This window comes from Chiloscyllium plagiosum, unplaced genomic scaffold, assembly GCF_037043375.1.
Source record: "Chiloscyllium plagiosum isolate Xiang-an unplaced genomic scaffold, Cpla_swu_hap1 HiC_scaffold_12, whole genome shotgun sequence".
In the NCBI taxonomy this organism is placed as follows: domain Eukaryota; kingdom Metazoa; phylum Chordata; class Chondrichthyes; order Orectolobiformes; family Hemiscylliidae; genus Chiloscyllium; species Chiloscyllium plagiosum.
Genome location: NW_028270150.1, coordinates 102068526 through 102088883, shown reverse-complemented (window position 1 = coordinate 102088883; position 20358 = coordinate 102068526). Strand labels below are relative to the sequence as shown.

General features: G+C 45.0%; 1 protein-coding gene across 1 annotated transcript in view; it reads right to left on the bottom strand.

Annotated features, from left to right (window-relative positions):
* The window catches only part of sms (spermine synthase), a 68116-nt gene that overhangs the window by 15224 nt on the left and 32534 nt on the right, over window positions 1-20358 (bottom strand). Inside the window, exons 7-8 of the mRNA XM_043700269.2 lie at window positions 10427-10541; window positions 5242-5321 (exon numbers count right to left, since the gene is read on the bottom strand). Coding sequence (XP_043556204.2) covers window positions 5242-5321; window positions 10427-10541 — 195 coding nt within the window. The remainder of the gene's footprint in view (window positions 1-5241; window positions 5322-10426; window positions 10542-20358) is intronic.

Here is a 20358-nt window from a genome sequence, read left to right as displayed (position 1 = left end):
TTTGCTTCCCTCCCCCATTTGAAACGGTCATCCTGTGAACTTGTTGCCCCTGATTCTCTGTCAACCTTGCCCTCTATAAACAAAAATAAAACATTTCCCAGTCGCTTTCAGTTCTGAAGTGTCACACTGGACTCATGACATAAACTGATTCTCTCTCCACATATGCTGCCATTGGAGTTTCTCTAGCACTTTGTTTTTACATTGAGAGTGGATGCTCAGTCTCCCAGCACTCTGTGGTTCTGTGTTATAATCAATGTCAGATTGTCTAGTACTTTGCTCCATTTCTCTCGTCATTAGTATTGCTGTCAAGTAAATACTGATGACCCAGCACTCATTATGCAGAAGGTGGGAGAGACAGACCTTTCAAAGCAACAGTGCACATAATTGATTTGCTTGTTTGGCCTCATTACAGGGCATTGAGCAAGCAAAACTGCCTGGAACAAGACAGACAGACAGGCAGGGGTGTGGAAGGGTCCAGCACCAAAGAACATTCATGAATCAAGTCGGTCATTACATCACAGGACAGCTTAATGAGTTTCTTCCTGGTGCCTGTCCACAGGTTACCAGATGTATGGAATTCAGTTTTACAACATTCCCTGATGGGATTTGAACTCAATCCACTGTTAGGAGTTTGGCAGCATACAAGAGGCAGACCAAGCAGCAAGGCAACTGGGTTCTATTTATTACAGCTTGTTTTTTTTTTGAAGAGTTAGGGACCTCTTTCTGACAATGTTACAACACTCTCAAAGATTTGGTCTTTCTTTTAATGCGACCATCTGTTCACAGACTGAGTTCTTACGTTGCAGCTCAGATTCAACCTGACACAAAGGGACCTTCTGTAAGGCTCTACCCTCCTGTTCTGCCAATCAGAAAGCCGAGTGTGGAGGTCAACGTGTCTGAACTCTCAGCATCCCTGCTTCACTGATCAGAAAATCAGTCACACTGCACATCTCCACTGCATCAGGAAAATAGCCAACATAATCAAAAATCCCTCCCACCATGGTTATACTCCTGTCCATCCTCTTCCGTCAGGCAGAAGTTTGAAAACACGTACCAACACAGTTAAGGACAGCTTCTTCCCCGCTATTATCAGACTTATGAAGAGACCTCTAACATTAAGGTTGATCTTTCTCTGCACCTTCTGTCGCTTTAACACTATATTCTGCATTCTGTTCTATTACCCCGATGTGCATAAGGTACGATTTGCTTGGGTTGCAAGCAAAACAGTACTTTTCACTGTATCTCAGCACATGTGACAACAGTAAATCAAGACAATTCAGGATATGGACCCCTGCATCTAATTCCCCAACCCACACACCTCACACGCAAGAGGCCACGGAATGAGCACTGCCATGTGAAAGTCACCCTACAGTCATAGAATCCTACAGTGTGGAAACAGCCATTTGTCCAACATGAGCTGAAAAATGTGTTGCTGGAAAAGTGCAGCAGGTCAGGCAGCATCCAAGGAGCAGGAGAATCAACGTTTCGGGCATAAGCCCTTCTTCAGGACATTTGTCCAACATGTCCACACCGACCCTCCGAACAGCAGCCTACTCAGACCCACTCCACTATTCTATTACTCTCCATTTTCCCTTACTGATGCACCTGACCTACACATCCTTGAACACTACGGACAATTTAGCATGGCCAATTCACCTGATCTGCACATCTTTGGTTTGTGGGATGAAACCGGAGCACCCGGAGGAAACCTATGCAGACACGGGGAGAATGTGCAAACTACACACAGACAGACCCCTGAGGCTGGAATCGAACCCAGGTCCCTGGCGCTGTGAGGCAGTAGTGCTAACCACAGAGCCTGGATCAGTGGTGCTGGAAGAGCACAGCAATTCAGGCAGCATCCGAGGACAGGATCACAGAGCCACTGTGCCGCCCTGACTACCACACAATCATACCACAACTTCTCGCCTCTTTACACTCATGTAGAAACTCCATCTGTTACCAGGAATGTCACCCAACACTGAAGGCTGGACATAACCTTAACATTCAGAAAGAAATTTAAAGTTTCTTTAAATGATGGAATGTGGTAGTCACTCGTCAGGCCTGCATTTATTGAGGAGAAAGTGAGGTCTGCAGACGCTGGAGATCAAAGCTGAAACTTTATTGCTGGAACAGCACAGCAGGTCAGGCAGCATCCAGGGAACAGGAGATTCGACGTTTCGGGCACATGCCCTTCTTCAGGAATGAGCAGAGAGTGTTCAGCAGGAGAAGATAAAAGGTAGGGAGGAGGGACTTGGAGGAGGGGCGTTGGAAATGTGATAGGTGGAAAGAGGTCAAGGTGAGGGTGATAGGTCGGAGTAGGGTGGAGGCGGAGAGGTCATGCCCATCCCCAATTGCCCAGACAGTAGGTATGGGTTGACCACATTGCTGTGGGGCTGGAGTCACATGTAGTTGAGACCAGGTCATGATGGCAGATTTCCATTCCAAAAGGACATTAGTGATTTTTAACAACAATCAACTGTTGTCATTAGGCTAGTGTCATAGGGATCTGCAGCATGGAAACAGATCCTTCAGTCCAACTAGTCCATGCCGCCTGTGTTCCCAAAGTGAATTAGTCCGACTTGCCTGCGTTTGGTCCACATCCTGCTAAACCTTTCCTATTCACATACTTATTCAAATGTCTTTTAAACATTGTAACTCTGCTCACATTCATCACTTCATTCCACAGATGAACCACACTGTGCAAAGTAAAAGTTGTCCTTCATGTAATTTAAAAATCTTTCTTCTCTTACCCTAAAAATAAGCCGCCAAGTTTCGGACTCCCCTACCCTGGGGAAAAGACCTTGGCAATTCATGCTATCTATCCCCCACATAATTTTATAAACTTTAAAGATCACCCCTCAACCTCCTACGCTCCAGTGAAAAAAAGGCCTAGCCTATCCAGCCTAGTTTTATAACACAAGCCCTCCATTCCCAGCAACATCCTGGTATATCTTTTCTGAACCCTCTCCAATTTAATAATATCCTTCCTATAGCAGGGCAATCAGGTTTTGATCCATTAATTTTTTTTTTAAAACTGAATTCAAATTTCAGCTTCTGCCTTGGCAGGATTTGAACTCATGTACCTAGAACATTAGCCTAGGCTTCTGGATTACTAGTGCAGTGACATGACCATGACCATCACCCATCACTCTCATGATCAAATCTAAAAATGGGATGAGAGGGGCTGCTCTCCACATAAATTAATACAGCCTCAGACTAGCAAATCTGTCTTTGCTCATAACAGCACATCAGGCATTTAATTCAGTATTTTCAATTCACATTGGACACAGCCACTCCTGCAGGCTATTCCCAGACATACCATGTAAATGTGATTTGGACTCTTTTTTTATATAAAGCTGGACTTGTCTCAACAAGGACTCTTCACTGTTGCAATATCTCTTTAAAGATGTCCCAGCTAATTAACTACTTTTGAAAGGTAGTCTCTGACATACTGCAGGAAGTACAGAGGACAGCAAAGCTCCATAAACCACAACAAGATAATCAGACATTGCCCTGTTCTTCTTCGTAAATAATGCAATGCAATCTTTTACATTCAAGCAGGTAGCGAGGCCTTCATTTTCATAAAAGTTTGCAAATAGAAAATGAATTTGAAAAGTTAATATATATGACTGCCACCATGCATCGACAAACATATTAAGACATGAAGGCATGCATAACTGATCAATTGGTTGTAAATCACAAGTCGTCTTCTTCAAAACTGCTATACATGGGCAGCTCACCACCTGGTGCACACTATCTGTATTACCTCCACTGAGCACACAATGAAAGAAAACCACTGCACAAAGTTAATCCAACCCAGTTTGTGTACTCTGTTGATGAATATCTTGCAAGGACCTATCACAGGACCTACTCTCAGGACAGCATTAAAAAACAAGAGAGATCAGGTGATTTGCCTTTCAATTCTGCAAGTCTCTCTTTCCGTCTTCTCTCATGATAGCTAACTGAGGCGAGAAGCCCATTGTAAGCTAAAGTGATAAGCCGTTTTTCACCAAATAAACTGCTACTTCAATCAAAACAGAAACTACAGTGCACTACCCTCAATTAAAATTACTCACCATAGTACCCAGATACACATCAGAATCATAACCCTCACTAAAAATGCAAACAATGCAGTCCATGCATCAATATCAATGTTTGACTACTAAATAGCATGGGGGTAAGAGAAGCAGAGAGATACTAATAACTCTTTGGATATAAAAATTAAACTAATTTGACAATTGAAAATGATTAGAAGGAAGAACTCCGTTCCAGTGCCCAGTCTTTCCACTTTTGAACGCATTAGATTAGAATCCCTACAGTGTGGAAACAGGCCATTTGGCCCAACAAGTCCACACCGACCCTCCAACCCAGTATCCCACCCATTCCCCTGACTAATGCACCTAAGACTATGGGCAATTTAGCATGGTCAATTGACTTGACCTGCACATTTTTGGACTGTGGGAAGAAACCCACGCAGACATGGGGAGAATGTGCAAATTCCACACAGACAGTCGCCAAAGGCTGGAATTGAACCTAGGTCCCTGGACCTGTGAGGCAGCAGTGCTAACCACTGAGCCACCGTGCCGTATTGTAGTGGTGTGTCATGAGCTGCCCACTCTATAACATGTTCTTGTGGTGGCACTTTCCCAATTAAAGCAACTGGCAGAACAGGCTAAGATGGGAACCTGACAGGGTTTCGAGTTTCTATTTTGGGTGCAAGATGCACCATACTCAAGATTGACACTGTTTGGAGAGCCAATCTGCCAGCTGCAAGAGAGCCAATTTTAAATAACTGAAAATGCCACAAGCCTATTTGCACCCACTAAGTTTTCAAAGCCTCCATGAAGGTTTGCCAAGTGAGCACAATTAATGAAAACACAACATACTGAATTCACCCTGGAGGATGGAGACCCAACTGTCTGGGCAGGGCTGGCTCTGGTGCAGCTGGTTTTTAAAACTGGTGCAAACAGCACGGAAACCAGGTCTGCGATTTAGGTAACACCACTGTCCCACTGAATAAACAGACATAAGCAATTGAAACCTCCAGTTCTATGTCGCCAATATAATCATCCGAGCTGGAGAACTAACCTACTCTCCAAGACACAAAACAACATCACACAGACAGTAACATCCTTCCCCGAGATGCACTGTTCATAAATACCAGGCTCAATGGTCAAGTCCTCATTCTTACCGTCGCTATGATTTGTACACCATGGAAAAAATGTAAGAGTGGCCCCCTACCTGTGTAAAATACTTTCCTGTGGGTTTCAAAACCTTCACAGCAAGGTCAAGAATAAGTCGCAGGAAATCCCACGTTGATTCTGAGGTCAGAAGGAAAAAGACACATTACAAAGCAGCAAGTTTATTATTAAAAATCCAACTGAGTTGGGTTTATTAAAACATAATTAAAAAGGTGAAAACAAAACAAAAGCCAATATTATCAACCATTATTAATCACAAGCTCTGTTCCCTAGCCACTGACATAAATCTTCTCCACTGGCCTCTACTCAACCTGAACAAGACCACCTATAATCTCAGCGTCTTTTTCAACAGTTCAGTTTTTGCCTCAGATCTGACCAATCAGCAAGACCTCGGACTTCCACCATCATACTATCGGCTGCTGAAACCCTCTTCTATGCATTCGCTACCTCTAAACTTGACTACTGCAATGAACTCCAGACCAACTGCTATCTTTGCTTCTTTAAACACATCTGCCCAGTCCTAAACCACACCGAGTCCAGTTCTCCTATTATCCAGTGCTCGCTGAACAACGTTAGCTCCAGGTCCAGCTTGATTGTCAAATCCATGCCTGAATTTCCAAATCCCTCTGCTGCTTTCATTTTAATTCACACTGGCTCACTCATCATTGCTGTACTTATGATTTTTTATAATTAATTCACAGGATATGGATGTCAATCGGCAGGCCAGCACAGAAGAAAGTTCTCTGCCGATAACTGCTTTCGTGGAGGTGAGCGGAGTCATATTCTTGAACTGCTCTAGCCCATGCTATGTATCCCATGTAGCTAGAGTCTATGTGCTATCGGTATATCCACAATGCCAGTTGGTGGCACAGTTCCAGGATTTTGACCCAGTGACAGTGAATGGCAATATATTTCCAAGTCAGGATGGTGAGTGGCTGGAGGGGAACTTGTAGGTGATGGTGCTCCCACATATCTGCCATCCTTGATCTTCTAGTGTTTGTGGTTTGGAACATGTTGAAGACTGTTGGAACTGTGCATACTCCTGACTTCTACCATGTAGATAGCAAACAGATTTGGGGAGTCAGGTGGTGAGCTGGTTGGAGAATTCCCAGCCTCTGATCTGTTGTCACAGATTTACATACATTCCTAGCACAGCTATATCTTTCTTTAAATTAATTATTGCAATATTCAAATTCTTCTACTGCTGCCATCTAGAATGACAAGGGCAGCAGATACATGAGTGGTGATACACTTTGGAAGAAGGAACAAGACAAGGGAGTACTTAATTAATAGGACAGTAAGGCGCTCAGAGGAAAGAGGGATCTTGGGATGCTGACCCACAAATCCCTGAAGGCTTTAGGACAGGTTAAAGATGGCACACGGTATACTTTATTAGCCGGGGCATAGATTTTGAGAGCAGGGAGGTCATGTTAGAACTGTATAAAATGTTGGTTAGGCCACAACTAGGAGTACGGCGTGCACATTATAGGAGGGATGTGATAGCACTGGAGAGGCTGTAGAGGAGATGACTGGACTAGACCGGTCTGCTACGTGTACTTGTAAGAAGTATTTGTTGAATTACATCGCCACTGTCTGGCACAATCTTAAAACACAGAAATTAAACCAAGACTTAGAATATAAAAGGTAGAAAATAAGGAAATAGAGGTTATCGCACAGCCCTTTGTGTTAAGTACTTAGCTCTGGGCCTGGCTCTTCCATCCCGACACTGAAACCAACACCAGCAATCAGCCAGCCTCAAGTCCCTTTGCCGCTACCGCTGGAAGAGAGTTGCTATTCTTCGGTGCCATCCTGCCTCCAGTGATGTTGCCACCATGAGTTTGCACTGCGCCCACTGTATGATCTGCCACCGATGCCGCCAAGTCCCATACCAGGCTCAAACTTGAAGCTGGGCACCCCACACCAAAGCAGCCACCGCAGATGCTGCCGGGTTCCATATTGCGCCCAAACTGTCTCCCTCTGCCACCTCCGGAACTCAAACTCGTCTCTGATGAACTGGGCATCTTGCCTATTCCATCAATGCCAATGTGGCAGAGTTCTCCACAAGAAAGGGGCGGCACGGTGGCACAGTGGTTAGCACTGCTGCCTCACAGCGCCAGAGACCCGGGTTCAATTCCCGCCTCAGGCGACTGACTGTGTGGAGTTTGCACATTCTCCCCGTGTCTGCGTGGGAGAGGAGGTTTCCTCCGGGTGCTCCGGTTTCCTCCCACAGTCCAAAGATGTGCAGCTCAGGTGAATTGGCCATGCTAAAATTGCCCGTAGTGTTAGGTAAGGGGTAAATGTAGGGGTATGGGTGGTTGCGCTTCGGCGGGGCGGTGTGGACTTGTTGGGCCGAAGGGCCTGTTTCCACACTGTAAGTAATCTAATCTAAAGGTAAGTAATATTAGAGAGTAAAAAGAAAAAAAGTAGTCAGAAAGGGAAAAGCAGGCGGAGCGAACGAGCCCCAGGCTCAGGAGTCTGAACACAGCTTACTCTGTTACCACCATCTTGGACATTATGACTGTTGGTCAGTTATGAGAAGAGATTGGACAGACTGGGTTGTTTGGCTTAGGACAGAGGAGATTGAGGGGGAACGCGATTGAGATGTACAAAATTATGAGAGGCATTGATAGTGTAGATAGGAGAATTGTTCCTCCCAGATGGACGGACTAATGACTAGGGACATAGATTTAAGGTTTAGAAGAGATGGGAGGAAAATCTTTTTCGCCCAGAGAGCGGCGGGAATCTAAAACTCTCAGCGATCAGGGCAGATACCCTGATAACACTGAAGTACTTCGATGTGTACCTGTACCATGGGCAAAGAGCTGGAAAATGGGATGAGAATAGTTTGGTTGCTGTTTTTGACTGACATAGATGATAGGCTGGAGGTCCTTTTTGTGCTATACATCTCGAAATTATAATGCAATTAACAGAAGGAATAGTGAAAGAAGGGTCTTTGAAAGAAATAACAATGATCTTGATGTGCAGATAGACCACCATACTTAGGCTTGATGAAAACACTAACTGTATTCTGGGTTTTATACAAACAGACACTAAAGGTACAGAGGTGGAGATTGGAAAATTGAAGCCTGATTCATTGGAACAAAGAAGAATGAGGAGTGTTCAAAACTATGAAAGCTTTTGAGAAAGTTTCTAATCCTGCAAATTAGCACAACGGCCAAGATGAACCAGGGAAGAATGGAGGGTTCACAATTTGTGGATTGTTTTTAATCACAAGCAGCAGATTGTAAAATTCACTGAAAGAGGAATTGTAAAGAAAATGCATCTATATAGTGTCTTTTATCAGCTCAGATCGTCCCAAAGTGAATGAAGTACATTTGAAGTGTGGGAGAGGGGAAGATGTATTCTTCAGCCTAAACAAAGAGCAAGTTAAACCTGTAACCCGATTATCCATTGGATTGCCCATCTCTGCAAGCCCACCTTCCCAGGGTTACATGCTCCAAAAGCATTTTGGGTACCTCAGATTCACAGTCTCAAGTTGCACATGAAGTAGCTTCAAGTGAAAGCAGTTTCTGCCAAGGCCAGCTCCCAATTTCTATGGAAGCAGGTTTCGGATCCACCGACAGCGGCTTTAACTGGTATTGAGCTGGAATGATCAGAATGTTATCTTGCAATTGAGAAAACAGATATACCTGTAAATGAAACTGCACCCCGGTCTTAACAGGTGCTTTCGGAACAAATGATTTCCCATGTCATCAGTCATGATAGACTGAATGGCCTCCTTCTATCCTGTAACACTTGTTATTTATATTATATACCCTTCCTGTAAATCAGTCGCTGGAACATTGTAGGGACAATTAGGCTTCATTTTTGTTACTATCAGCTAGCTCCATGTGTTATTCTTCTGTTTCTCTTTGACTTGAGAGTCAGTGTTGACAGCATGGAAACAGACCCTTGGATCCAACTCATCCATGCCGACCAGACATCACAATCTGACCTCGTTCCATATCCCTCTAACCCCTTCCTAATCACATACCGATCCAGATCCCTTTTAAATGTAGTAATTGTAACCAGCCTCCACCACTTCCTCTGGCAGCTCATTCCACTCTCTGCATGAAAAAGTTGCCCCACAGGTCCCTTTTAAATTAAAACAATGTCCTCTAGTTTTGAACTCCCCTATCCTAGAAAAAAGACCTTGGCTATTCACCCTATCCATACACCCCATGATTTTATGAACTTCTGTAAGGTCATTGCTCAGTCTGCGATGCTGCAGGGAAAAAGCCCCAGGGTTTTCAGCCTCTCCCTGTAACTTAAAACCTCCAGTCCTGGCAAGATCTGTATTAATTTTTTCTGCATCCTCTCAGTTTTAACAACATCCTTCCTGTCGAAGGGAGACCAGAATTGTATATAGCATTCCAAAAGTGGCCTTACCAACATCCTGCACAGCCATCATATGACATCCCAATTCCTATACTGTACTCAATGCACTGACCAATGAAGACAAGTGTGCCAAACACCACCTACACCATCCTGTCTATCTACAACTTCACTTCCAAAAAACTACAAATCTTCAACCCTGGGTCTTTTTGTTTGGCAAAACTCCCCAGGACCCTACCATTAAGTGTATAGGTCCTGCCCTGGTTTGTCTTACCAAAACGCAACAGCTCACATTTATCCAAATTAAACTCCATCTGCCACTTCTTGGCTCAATGGCCCACCTGTACTCTGAGATAACCTTCTTCGCTGTCCACTACATTTCCTATTTTGGTGTCATCTGCAAATGTGCTAACCATAGCTCCTGTGCTCACATATCCAAATGATGTATATAAATGACAAAAACCAGTGGACCCAGCACCGAACCTTGTGGCACACCACTAATCACAGGCCTCCAGTCTGAAAAACAACCCTCTACCATCATCTTCTGTCTCCTACAGGAGAGACACAGACACAGACACTGAGAGTGAGAGTGAGAGTGAGAGTGAGAGTGAGAGTGAGAGTGAGAGTGAGAGTGAGAGTGAGAGTGAGAGTGAGAGTGAGAGTGAGAGTGAGAGTGAGAGTGAGAGTGAGAGTGAGAGTGAGTGAGAGAGTGAGGAGAGGACTGGTGGTTTAACCAGAAGGTCACCCCACTTCAGCCAAGGGGCAAGGTTGACATGACAGGACCTTCGTGGTGACTGTACCTGATACACAGGAATTGAACCCACACTGTTGGCATTGCGCTGCATCTCACAGCCAATTGAGCCCAGTATGACAAGTGCAAACATGTTTACCTTCTTCTGGAGATGTAGAGATAGGAACTGCAGTTAAGTCATTAATAACATAATCAAACAGCCTTCCTTCTGCAGCGTATGCCTTCAGAACTGGAACGCAATCTTCAACTAACACCTGAAAAGCAACAGGGTCACTGTCATCATTTTTGAAACAGAATAACATGCAAAATAGCAGCTATACAAACTATCAAACTTGCCCTACCTTCCAATAAGTTCAATGTTGAACTCTGCTCTCCCATTCCAATCCTCAGAGTCATAAAGTGTCACAAACCTACAGCATGGAGACAGCCCCTTTCACCCAAACTAATCCATACCGACCAAAATGTCCATCCACACAAGCCCCATATCTTTCTAATCCGTTCCTATCCACGTATTTATCGAAATGCCTTTTAAGTGTTGTTAATGTACGTGCCTCAACGACTTCCACTGGCAGCTCATTCCATATGCGTATCACCCTCTTTGTAAAAAAAGTTGCCTTCGGGCTCCCTTTTATTCTTTATCCTCTAATCTTAACTGATGCCCGAGGGGATTCAAGATGGCGGCGATCTGAATAGATCAGCCTTGCTGTGCTCTGCATCCCAACCCAAGGTAGTAATACTTTTGACTTCCCACCTTTGTGTTTTTTTGGAAATAAGTATTGTTAAATGTAAAACAACCATTTAAATCCTTTCTTGAGCACGCAAGAATGACTAAGGTGAAGCAAACGGCCAAGTCTCAACATTCGGGACACTTGAAAACAGCGGGCAGGCCAGAGACTGCAACTGGGGATAGAGGCTGCAGCTCCCTCTGCAGCTGTGAAAGAAATTCCCACATAGTGGAGCATCGTGGAGGAACTCAGTGATCTGAGACTCGTCATCAACTGGAGCCCATCTCAACCATACTGCAAAAGCACGAGGGGGAGTTGGAAGGGCTCGGGAAGCAAGGTGAAGAGGTTGAGCGGCTGGCTGCGGCGTCGGAGACAGAGGTTGAGTCCTCGGCGGGGCTGACCCACGCCCTTGCAAAACAGGCTCAGGCCCTGACTGAACAAGTCAACGATCTGGAAAATAGAGGACAGCGGAAAAATATCCGGGTCGTTGGTCTGCCGGAGGGAGTAGAAGGTGGGCAGCCACCAAGTCCTTTTGAAGACTGGTTGCCACAATTTCTTGGCTGGGATGCCGAGCGAAGGTTGACAGAGCTCACCGGGTTGCGCTGCTGCAGACCCAGTCAGGAAGGTTGGGGAGAGATCAGCAGGCTCTCACCTATCAGGGAACTAAGGTAACGTTTTCCCAGGACTTTTCTGCAGCAGTGATCCATAAGAGGAAATTGTTGGATGAGGTTGAGAAGGTTAAAGGACCTCGGGATTCAATATTCGATGAGATACCCAGCAGTGCTTCACATTAATTGAGGTAACTGCGGTCTTTTCATTCCTTGGAGCAGGCCAAAAACATCTTGGACCCTTTAAAAATAATATAGATGTATTTATGGACATGGACAGTAGTACCTGGGGTTTTTTTCTGTCTTGCTTTTACTTCTTGCACTTGCTTCCCAAAGGAACTGTTGTTGGTGGGTTTTTCTTCTCTCTGAGCTGGAGTCTTATTGTGGGGGGGTGGGCAGAGTGCTGACTGTTTTTGTTATAGCTTTGTGTTTACAATGTCCTTGGGTTTCTTCCTTTGCTTGGGCTGGAAGAGGGAATGTAAAGGAAATGTAAACGCCCTCTGTGGGCAGGGGGTAGAGTCCCCCATAAGTGCCTTTGTGTGTTTTACAGCTCGTGGTTTTTTGTAAATAGGTTCTGAGAGTCTATTTTGAGTATACTCAGCGTGGTGCGGGATGAATTCTTCCTCTCGGCAGGTCAAAGGCGATTGTAAAGGATCATGGTTAGTAGCATTCTTAAATGGTGCGCTTGGAATATCAGAGGGATTCATTCACCAGTTAGGAGAAAAAAAAAGGTGTTGTTGAGCCTTAGAAAAGAAAGACCATAAGACATAGGAGTGGAAGTAAGGCCATTCAGCCCATCGAGTCCACTCCACCATTTAATCATGGCAGATGGGCATTTCAACTCCACTTACCCACATTCTCCCCGTAGCCCTTAATTCCTTGTGACATCAAGAATTTATCAATTTCTGCCTTGAAGACATTTAGCGTCCCAGCCTCCACTGCACTCCGTGGCAAAGGAAACAATTTCTTAGTGTCCACCCTTTCCAAGCCATGTATTATCTTGTAAGTTTCTATTAGATCTCCCCTTAACCTTCTAAACTCCAATGAGTACAATCCCAGGATCCTCAGCTGTTCCTCGTATGTTAGACCTACCATTCCGGGGATCATCCGTGTGAATCTCTGCTGGACACCTCCTTCCTGAGGTGTGGGGACCAAAACTGGACACAGTACTCCAAATGGGGCCTAACCAGAGCTTTATAAAGTCTCAGTAGCACATCGCTGCTTGAGATAAATGACAACATTGCATTCGCTTTCTTAATCACGGATTCAACCTACATGTTTACTTTTAGAGAATCCTCGACTAGCACTCCCAGATCCCTTTGTACTTTGGCTTTATGAATTTTCTCACCGTTTAGAAAGTAGTCCATGCTTCTATTCTTTTTTCCAAAAGTGCAAAACCTCACATTTGCTCACATTGAACTTCATCAGCCATTTCCTGGACCACTCTCCCAAACTGTCTAGATCCTTCTGCAGCCTCCCCACTTCCTCAGTACTACCTGCCTGTCTACCTATCTTCGTATCATCGGCAAACTTTGCTAGAATGCCCCCAGTCCCTTCATCCAGATCATTAATATATAATGTGAACAGCTGCGGCCCCAACACTGAACCCTGCGGGACACCACTTGTCACCGGCTGCCATTCCGAAAAAGAACCTCTTATCCCAACTCTCTGCCTTCTGTCAGACAGCCAATCCTCAATCCATACCAGTAGCTCACCTCGAACACCATGGGCCCTCACCTTACTCAGCAGTCTCCCGTGTGGCACCTTATCAAAGGCCTTTTGGAAGTCTAGATAGACCACATCCAGTGGGTTTCCCTGGTCTAACCTACTTGTCACCTCTTCAAAGAATTCTAACAGGTTTGTCAGGCATGACCTCCTCTTACTAAATCCATGTTGACTTGTTCTAATCCGACCCTGCTCTTCCAAGAATTTAGAAACCTCATCCTTAATGATGGATTCTAGAATTTTACCAACATCTGAGGTTAGGCTAATTGGCCTATAATTTTCCATCTTTTGTCTTGATCCTTTCTTGAACAAGGGGGTTACAACATCGATCTTCCAATCATCCGGGACTTTCCCTGACTCCAGTGACTTTTGAAAGATCTCAACCAACACCTCTGCTATTTCCTCAGCCACCTCCCTCAGACCTCTAGGATGTAGCCCATCGGGGCCAGGAGATTTGTCAACTTTAAGACCTTTTGGCTTTTCTAGCACTATCTCCTTTGTAATGGCAACCATACTCAACTCAGCCCCCTGACTCCCTTTAATTGTTGGGATATTACTCATGTCTTCCACTGTGACGACTGACGCAAAGTACTTATTAAATTCTCCAGCTATTTCCTTATCTCCCATCACTAGGCTTCCAGCATCAGTTTGAAGTGGCCCAATGTCTACTCTTGCCTGTCGTTTGTTTCTTATGTATTGAAAGAAACTTTTACTATCATTTCTAATATTACTGGCTAGCCTACCTTCATATTTGACCCTCTCCTTCCTTATTTCTCTCTGTTATCCTGTTTGTTTTTGTAGCCTTCCCAATCTTCTGAGAGGGTAGATGTTGCCCTGTTACAACAGACTCATCTTAATGACCAGGAACAATTGAAGCTGCAGCAGGGTGGGTTTGATCGGCTGTTTTTCTCGTCTTTTAGTACTAAGCGCAGAGGAGTGGCGATACTCAACTGGAAGGGTCTCCCATTTAATTTAATAGATTGTGTTAGCGATGAGTATGGTTGGTTTGTTCTTCTTAAAGCCCTTATAAATGCTGAGGAATATGGTACTTTGAATGTCTCCTGTCCTCTGGCCGACTCTCAAATTTCTGACTGAAGCACTAAGCTGATGCTCTTGGCGTCATGGCATATTATTAAGACGGGGGGGGTACTTTAATTGCGTGATGGATCCTGTGCTGGATAGAATGCCCAAAGGCCCCCCCCCCCAAAGCTTTCTCCACAATCTAAACAGTTGGGTGATGTGTGTGTGGAACTGGGGTGGGTAGATGTTTACACCCTATGGGCAGAGGTTTTACATTCTTTTCCAATCCTCATACATGCCACACAAGGATTGATTATTTCCCAACTCCCACTGCGTTTTTAGATTGAATGGTATCCTGATTGATTGGGAATATTGCCATCTCTGATCGTGCAGCGGTATACAACAGTAAACCGTCAGTGACTAAGCTGCAGCGGATCACAGCTCTCCAATCCACCTTAAACTCCACGCTAACGCATACAGCAAGGAAAGAACTTTCCTTTGTGAGGCAGAGACTGTTTGAACATGGTGATAGGCCGGGTAAATATTTGGCATGTTTGGTCAAGAAGAATGATGCCTCCCAGTCGATTGCTTCTATTAGGGAAGGGAATGGGACTCTTACTTATGATGCTAAAAAGATCAATGAGGTGTTTCAGAGGTTTTACTCTGAACTTTACCAGTATGAATGCTGAGAGGACAGATGGGATAAAATGGATAAAATGGACTCTTTTTAGGAATTTGCATCTTCCTCATGTGTCTGCTGAGTAGGCGTCTCTCCTTAGTGCTCCGTTAAAGCCCAGGGGTGGCACAGTGGTTAGCACTGCTGCCTCACAGCGCCAGGGACCCGGGTTCAATTCCCACCTCAGGCAACGTCTGTGTGGTGTTTGCACATTCTCTATGTGTCTGCATGGGTTTCCTCTGGGTGCTCCGATTTCCTCCCGCAGTCCAAAGATGTGCAGGTTAGGTGAATTGGCCATGCTAAATTGTCTGTAGTGTTGGAGTAAACATAGGGGAATGTGTATGGATGGGTTGCTCTTCGGAGGGTCAGTGTCGACTTGTTGGGCTGAAGGGCCTGTTTCCACACTGTAGGGAATCTAATCTAAAACGACAATAGACAATAAGTGCAGGAGTAGGCCATTCTGCCCTTCGAGCCAGCACCACCATTCATCCTCAATCAGTATCTTGTTCCTGCCTTATCCCTATAACCCATGATTCCACTATCCTTAAGAGCTCTATCCAACTCTTCCTTGAAAATATCCAGAGACTTGGCCTCCACTGCCTTCTGGGGCAGAGCATTCCATACACCCACCACTCACTGAGTGAAGAAGTTTCTCCTCAACGCAGTTCTAAGTGGCCTACCCCTTATTTTTAAACTGTGTCCTCTGGTTCAGGACTCACCCATCAGCAGAAACATGTTTCCTGCCTCCAGAGTGTCCAATCCTTTAATAATCCGATACGTCTCAATCAGATCCCCTCTCAGCCTTCTAAACTCAAGGGTATACAAGCCCAGTCACTCCAATCTTTCAGCGTAAGATAGTCCCACCATTCCGGGAATTGACCTCGTTGGTGAGGCAACTTCGAAGTGGTAAAGCTTCTGGTCTGATGGTCATCCCCAGTGAGTTTTATAAAGAATTTGTAAACACACTGTCAGGACTGATGCTAGACATGTATAACTATTCATAGTCATGAATGCCTCCACCATCCTTGAGAGACTCTCTTATCCTCAAGAAAGAGAACATCCCGAAGGACTGCACTTCTTACAGACCCACCTCACTTTCAAATGCTGATTTTAAAATCTTATCAAAGACTCTGGCATTGAGGCTGGAAAGGGTGTTGCCCTCTATTGTTAAGGAGGATCAGACGGACTTTATAAAGGGTCACAGATCTTCCAATAATGTTAGGAGGCTGCTTAACATGTTTGAGGTGTGCCAGCAACAGACAGTTCAAGGGTTGCTGGCTTCCTTGGACACAGAAAAGGCATTTGACCAGCTGGAATGGCCGTATTTTTTTTATATGCTAGAGTCTGGGTGAAGTATTTACTAGATGAGTAAGGGTCCTGTATAGTGATCCTCTGGCAGCGGCTCTGACTAATGGTATAAAATCTGATCATTTTAACATTGGTAGGGGCAGTTGGCAAGGCTGTCCCCTCTCATCTTTGCTCTTCACATCGGTGATTGAGCTGCCGGCAGAGGCCATTCATGGGGACCCTAATATAGCTGCCCCAAAGGTAGGGTTGAAGGTGCATAAATCACATTATATGTGGACGATGTTCTCAGTTTTCTTTCGAACCAAGCAATTTTGGTGCTCCAGTAGATACAATGCATTAATTCATTTGGCTTTTTTCTCAGGTGACAAGATCAACTTTTCAAAATCAGAGGCTATACCTATTTGTGGGGGTGGGGGCCCTTAGGGCAATATCGGACATTGAAGGTGGGTTCCCCTTTAAGTGGGCACAGGGAGGTTTTCTTTATTTGGGCTGCTCTGTTACCCCTAGCTTTGACGAGATATTCAAGGCTAATTTTGTAATAATCCTGTCAAACAAATGAACAAGACCTTCAAAGATGGGGGGGGGGGGGGGGGGGGGGGGGGGGGGGGGGCCTTCCAATATCATGGCTAGGTTGAGTTGCTCTTATTAAAATGAACATTCTTCCTTGTTTATTATACCCTCTGCAGATGCTTCCTTTGGTTTTTCCTAGACAAACATTTCGGAAATTAAATGGTTGGTTTAGTTCTTTGATTTGGCGCCATAAGCAGCCTCTTATCAAGCTTACAAAATTGCAAATGTCCCAGGGGTTGGGAGGAGTGGATCTCCTGGATGTCACAAGATACCAATTGAGCTCCCTTCTACCTTTTGCAAGTGATTGTACCTGTGGGGACTCGGCGTCAATATGTTGGACGTTGAGGCCTCCCAGACGAAGTGTCCTCTTATTAACCTGTTGTTTCTGGACAAAAGGAGGATAGTTGCGGAACATTACTGCGATCCAACAGTTATTAACAATATCCAAGTGTCGAGGGCAATGAGGCAGATGGAGGGTAATATGTCTAAAACATCTTACCATACTCCCATAGTTGATATGCCAGGTTTCTGGTCAGGGACAATGGATCCCAGGTTTAAATCCTGGGCGATCGGGCAGTCTCTTGTTTGGGTGACCCGTTTGAAGATGAAACATTAATGTCATTTGAACAAATAACTCAAGTATGGATTATCAAGCAGGGACCTCTCCCTTTTTTCCCCCAGATCAGAGATTTTATCTGAAAAGAGACCATGCTTGAGTGTTATAGATCTGATATAGAAAAGAGGGGGCTGCAGGCTATAAGCACTCTTTCAGTGAGTACACTCTATCATTTGTTGGGAGGAGGTTCCTCAGGTGACAGAGGGATTATGGGAGGTCTGGGAGAGTGTGTTGGGGTGGAGATCACTTCGAAAACTTGGGAGAACATTTATGAGAATGCGAAGAGGATTTCGATTTGTAATAGGACCCAGGCTCTGCAGTTAAAGATTCTTCAGGGGACTCCACTGGCCCCAGATTGTCTTGCGAAATTTAAGCAGGATGCGTCTTCAATGTGCCCCAAATGTAAAATAATATTGGTATCCTCACTCACTGCCTGTGGTCCTGTCACAGGCTCTGTACACATTGGAGCGCTGCGGCAGGAGTAATAGAGGGGGTCTTAGGGACTGAAGTCAAGGTGGAGCTGGCTTCTCTTCTCCTGGGCTTGCTGAATTTATCTCCCTCAGATGTACATGGGAGAAAACGTTTTAGCATCCTCACTTTTTGTGTGAGGAAGAACATTCTGATGTGCTGGGTATCTGAAAACGCCCCCCGGATCTGTCGGGGTGGCAGAAGTTAATTATGGAAAACACTCCTTTGGACTCTCTTACAAACATGGTGCACCAGAAAACAGACAATTTTTATAAGACATGGCAGCCCTTTTTGAAATATTTGGAAGCAGATCTGTCCACCATTTTAATTAGGGCTTTTGTCTAGCCATGGTGGTTTGGTTTAATAAGCCTAATGTTGAGGGGAAGAATTTCGAGCAAACGTAGTTTATTAATTGATGCCCTCGAAGGTTGAGAGCTGAGGTCTTGTTGTGCTGAGCGGCGTTATTTATTTACTTATTTATTGATGTGTAATGAGTGTAGTTGTGAGTTCTTTTGGAGAACAGTCTACTAGTTGGTTTATTGTTGTTATAACATTAAATTTTCATATTTTTGTAATTTGTAAAGAAAGTTTTTTTCAATAAAAATATTTTTTTAAAAATCTGATGCCCTCTATCCTCAATTCCCCAACATTGGGGAAAAGATCGAGTATGTTCCTGCTATCCATGCCTCTCAATCTTATACACTTCTATAAGATGCCCCCTCAGTCTCCTACACTCTAAAGAAAAAGATCCTACCTTATCCAACCTCTCCCTATAACTCAAACCCGTGAGATTCCAGGCAACATCCTTGTAAATGTATTCTGCACTCTTTCCAGTTTAATAACCTCCTTCCACAAGGTCACCAAAACTGAACACAATTCTTCAAGTACAGCCTCACCAACCTCCTGTCTAACTACAACATAATTTCCCAACTTCTATACCCAATGCCCTGACTGATGAAGGCCAGTGGGCCAAAAGCCACCTTCACTGCCCTGTCTACCTGTGACTCCACTTTCAGAGAACCATACACCTGAACTCCAAGATCCCTCTATTCAATTACACTCCTTAAGGCCCTACCATTCACCATGAAACTCCGACCTTGATTTGACTTTCCAAAGTGCAAGACCTATCTATATGAAACTCCATTTGCCATTTCTCATCCCGTTTCCCCAGCTGATCAAGGTCCTGCTGCAATTTATGAGAACCTTCCTCACTATCCACAATACTGACTATTTTAGTGTCACCTGCAAACTTACTAATCATGCCTGGTACATTCTCATCCAAATCATTAATGTAGATAACAAACAGTGATGGGCCCAGCACCAACGCCTGAGGTACTCCACTAGTCACATGCCTTCAGTCCGACAAGCATCCTTCCACTATTACCCTCTGCTCAATTTGCCAGCTCCCCCTGGATTCCATGCGATCTAACCTTCCAGAGCAGCCAACCATGTGGACTTTATCATACTGAAATCCATACAGACTGCGTCTACCTCCCTGCCTTCGTCAGCTTTCCTGGTCACATCATCAAAGAACTCTAACAAATTTGTGAGGCATGTTCTCCCACTCAAAGCCACGTTGACTATTCCTAATCAAAGGGGAACGTGCGGACTGCAGAGGCTGGAGATCAGAGTCAAAACGATTCGTGCTGAAAAAGCACAGCAGGTCAGGTAGCATCCAAGGAGCAGGAGAATCAACATTTCAGGCCCTTCAACAGGAATGCAGCGGGGTGGGGAGTCTGAGAGATAAATAGGAGGGTGGGGATGTGGGTGAGTTAGCTGGGAAAGTGATAGGTAGATGCAGGTGGGTGGTGATGGTGATGCGAACAGGTGGAAAGGAAGATGGACAGGTAGGATAGTTCAAGAGGGCAGTGCAGAGTTGGAAGGTTGGATCTGGGATGAAGTGGGGGGAGGGGAGATGAGGAAACTGGTGAAATTGATGTTGATGCTGTGTGGTTGGAGGGTCACAAGCCGGAAGATGCGGCCTTCTTCCTCCAGGCTTTTGGGTGGACTGAATTTGGCAGTGGAGGAGAACAAGGACTTGCACGTCCTTGGCAGAGTGGGAGGCAGTGGGGTTGTCGGGTGCGTGTCCCAGAAATGTCCCCTGAAACATTCCACAAACTGGTGTCCTGTCTCCCCAATGTAGAGGAGACCACATTAAGAGCAACAGACACAACTGATGAGGCGTTTGGATGTGCAGGAAAATTTCTGCCGGATGTGGAAGGATCCTGTGGGGCTTTGGATGGAGGTGAGGGGGGGGTGAGGCCATGGCACAGGATTTAGACTTCTTGTGGCAATGGAAGGTGCCCCAAGTGGACGGTGGGTTGGTGGGGGGTGTGGACCTAACGAGGGAGTCTC